We start from the raw sequence: 4,152 nt of genomic DNA on the forward strand, positions 1-4,152 counted from the left end.
AAGAAGAAGATTACCGTTGGCCGCTGGTGTATCTCTTGTATTCGATTCGAATGAAGAAGATTACCGTTGAGATATAAGAAGTATAATGGGATCGAAAGTTTCACTTATCTGAACTGGTGGGGGGAGCTGGAATAAATTTTAAATTTATTAGGTGCGGGTGGGATTGAATCGGGTTTCAGTACATCCTTAATTGAATTTTCGACTTGTGAGTGGGAGCTGAAAAGTACTCTGTTGCTCCGTTGAAAATTTTTGTCTCTCTTTAACAACTCTCCGCCACCTGCTTTCTTAAAACATATCTGACATCCAAAGAACGACAGGTACAGTGGAAACCAAAAAATGGCACATGGATAACCGGAAGAGCAGCAAGAGCAAACACAAAGCTAAAGGCACATGTCAATCTCTCTGATTCCAAATCAAAAGAGGCCCAAGGCTAAAACCACGGGTATAGTGGATTTTTCTTCTACTCTCCTACTAGTATAAGTATATATCTCTCTTGGTTTCATTGTCAACCTGATTCCTTTCAGTCTCAGCAACAAGCTACCGGAACCGGAAGTGATGATGGCTAGTCCCAGTAGACGTATATTTCATGTTGCTATGTACCCCTGGTTTGCGATTGGCCACATCACCCCCTACCTCCACCTCTCCAACAAGTTAGCAGAGAAAGGCCACCGAGTCTCCTTCTTCTTGCCTCTCAAAACAAAGTCCAAGTTGGAGCACTTGAATCGCTACCCACATCTCATCCGCTTCATCACAATTCCTATCGCTCGCGTGGACGGCCTCCCGCCGACCGCAGAGACCACTGCTGATGTGTCTAGCCCCATGGTTCCCCTCCTCATGACTACCCTAGACCTGACCAAGGACCATGTTGAAGCTTTTCTACTTGATCTTAAGCCTGATTTAGTTTTTTATGACCTCGCCTATTGGCTTCCAGCCCTGGCACGACATCTTGGCATCAAATCCATCCATTACAGCGTCGTCAGTTCTGCAGCGTCCTCCTACCTCGCATCACCTGCACGTATGCCGCCCAGCGCGGGGGTCAAACAGTTAACCCAGGAAGAGCTGATGCAACCTCCAATGGGCTACCCATCATCTTCCCCATTTCAGATTCGTCGCTACGAGACTCGCGATGCATTATTAGCCTTCCAAGACAGGGGTGATGGGTTAACATTCTACGATATGTTGACGACCTCGTTTGGAGATTCCGACGCCATCTGCTTTCGAACTTGTCGAGAGATCGAGGGGCCTTACTGCGACTACATGGCTACCCAGTACGGAAAGCCAGTCTTATTGACGGGGCCATTAATTCTACCTGCTCATCATCAGCAACCAAACACAAGATTATTGGACGAGCCTTGGTCCAAGTGGCTCGGCAATTTCAAGGAGGGATCGGTGGTGTATTGTGCATTTGGAAGCGAATGCATACTTCAAAAGGACCAGTTCCAGGAACTGGTGCTGGGGTTTGAGCTGACCGGACTACCCTTCTTGGTAGCACTGAAACCACCACACGGAGCATCGACAATAGAGGAGGCATTGCCCGATGGGTTCAAGGAGAGGGTCCAAGGAAGAGGAGTAGTTCATGGGGGTTGGGTTCCACAGACGCAGATACTGAGTCACCCCTCGGTCGGGTGTTTTGTGAGCCACTGTGGGTATGGCTCCATGTGGGAGTCTTTAGTGAGCTCTTGCCAGATAGTACTGATTCCAAACTACGGCGATCAGTTCATGCACACCCAACTATTAACTAGAAGTCTGAAGGTTGCGGTGGAAGTTGAGAGAAGGGAAGAAGATGGATGGTTCAGCAGAGAGAGCGTGTGCAAGGCCATAAGATTGGTGATGGACGGAGAGAACCAGATCAGAAAAGAAGTGAAGGCCAATCATGTTAAGTGGAGGGACTTTTTGTTAGATGAAAACATGCAATCTTCCTATATTGATGCTTTCATCCATGACCTACGAGTTTTATTGGGTTGGAGAGATTAAATTTAAATGGGTGTCCAAGAGATTCAAATGGTGCAGCTCACATCCTTGGTAATGCATGTTTAAAACTTAGAAGCTGAGTTTCAGTTTGTTGGAGCCTTCCCTATGTGGTGTGGTACATGTTTGTTTGATAGTAGAGGCCTTTGTTTTAAGTTTACTTGTAGCCTTGTTTTTTTATTTGTGTTTTGTCCTGTTGTTTTGTTTGTGGTTGTTCGTCTTGTTTCTATTCCTGTTCTGTTTCTGTTTTCTTTACGCTCTCCGGTTGGAGAAGAGTGCAAATTTAGATGAAAGAGAGAGTGTTGAATAAAGCAGCATTATGAACGCAAAGATCGGATTCGAATATAGATTATATTTGAATTCGATCTTATAAAACAAATAGCCCATATGAATATCTGATCGGATCTTACAAACGCATATTCCAATTCGAATATGTTAATAATGTCGGATATGCGATCTGATTTAGTAGTCTGACTTCTTTACAAAGAGATTTTGTAGTACTCAACTACAATATGAAGTTTTAGTTTGGAAGGAGTACAAATACAAATATGTACTTTTGAGCTTGTATTTGTATCATGAAGAGATTTCTTAGAAGTTAACTACTATTTCAATAGAACTTGAAATAGCATTAATAATCATTTGGATCAAACAGTTTTTGACAAAGTCATCAGTTTTGGACTAAATATCAGGTTTCAACAAAATTAGACTCAAAATTAAAGTTGGGTGATGGTTTGAACGGTTCAATCAACCAGGTCAATTGCAGATTGAAAACATAGGTATAAATATTATAAAATGACATAATATTATATACAATATTTTATGCTTATACATATTATAACATATTTTGTTATATATGATACATATATATGTATTATATAATATAAGGAAGCATTTGGCAAGTCTTTTTCGTGTGATCTTTTGGGGTTTTATAATGCTTGGAAGACCAAAATGTAGTCCTTCTCTATTTGATAATAATGAAAGATAGGAAGTTAGAAAGACCTATGCCCTAAAAAGCTCATGAAAACCCAAAATGGCCAAAAATTTGAAAGCATCAAAGGTTTAATATTTCATCACCTATACATATCGTATCTTCGGGTTCTTGGCATGGGGAATGGTCCCAAATCAATGCTATCGTTTCTTTTCGTTGTGCTGAAGGTGTATCGATGCCATATCGATAAGTTTCGGTCATGTATCGGTCGATATGGTAGCGTATCGATCGATACACAACGACTTTTCTGTTGCGAAAACACAAATTGAAGTGGTTTCGAAAGATGGCTTCTAAATCCATTACAGAAGCCCTCTTTCTTCCCCAAACTCTCCATAAAGCATTTTAACTTTCCTAGAGACTCAAATCTTGCAAAAATCCACCAAAACATCCATAAATTTGTAAGATTCAATGAGTTTTTCAAGGTTGTGAAAAGAATAACGAAAATAGGTATGCTTTTTTCAGATTTTTTTACATTTTTAGCTAATGTTTTAGTTTGGATGCTTAAAAACATCTTTATATATGTTGATAAGCTATTCTTATGCAAAAAATCCCACTTATTTTGCTTCTCTATGTAGATCTTTGTGAATATCTGAAAAAAATCCCGAATAGTAAAAAATCTGAAAATAAAAATGAAAAATTTTAGGTTTTTTCTTATGATCTACCTCTAAAAATTGATTATATTATATATCTATAGATGATCTACCATGTCCATAAATCAATCAAAATTGCTTCTAAATAATTGATTTTTTATGTTTTTTAATTGTTGGAATAATATATAATTTCTTCAATTTTATGTGATTTAACCCTATAGGTTGAGTATGTTGTAGAGCTAAGACAAATCTAAGATGGTTCGTAATTCCATATAACAATATATTCAAATATCATGTGAACAATTTAATTTGTTTTTTAATTTTTTTTATTTTTAGAATATAAATATTTATTTATTTCTCTAATGTTTTGCAATGATCTAAATTCTAGTAATAAATATTTATAGTAAAAATATGGATGATCTATTTTGTCCAAAAACCAATTCATTTTTTTGTTACATATTTAATTTTTTAGTTTTAGTTTAAATTTTAGAATAAAACAAGCAAAATAATTATTTGAATAAAAATAAATAATTATTTAGTTTTTTAGAATGAAATGTACAAAATAATTATTTGATCTATTATGTCCATAAATCAATTCAATTTTTC

General features: G+C 37.5%; 1 protein-coding gene across 1 annotated transcript; it reads left to right on the forward strand.

Moving 5' to 3' along the window:
• The first annotated feature begins 312 nt into the window (after nt 1-312).
• LOC104599491 (cyanidin 3-O-galactoside 2''-O-xylosyltransferase FGGT1-like) lies at nt 313-2,279 on the forward strand. Its single transcript, XM_088887052.1, has one exon. The coding sequence runs from the start codon at nt 556-558 to the stop codon at nt 1,972-1,974; it is 1,419 nt and encodes a 472-aa protein (XP_088743178.1). The 5' UTR covers nt 313-555; the 3' UTR covers nt 1,975-2,279.
• Nucleotides 2,280-4,152: the final 1,873 nt, after the last annotated feature.

The sequence above is a fragment of the Nelumbo nucifera genome, chromosome 1 (genome assembly GCF_055504915.1).
Source record: "Nelumbo nucifera cultivar China Antique chromosome 1, China Antique-T2T, whole genome shotgun sequence".
In the NCBI taxonomy this organism is placed as follows: domain Eukaryota; kingdom Viridiplantae; phylum Streptophyta; class Magnoliopsida; order Proteales; family Nelumbonaceae; genus Nelumbo; species Nelumbo nucifera.

Bases quoted from the DNA above. Each gene is read 5' to 3' on its own strand.
- LOC104599491 (XM_088887052.1), top strand. From the start codon at position 556: ATGATGGCTAGTCCCAGTAGACGTATATTTCATGTTGCTATGTACCCC.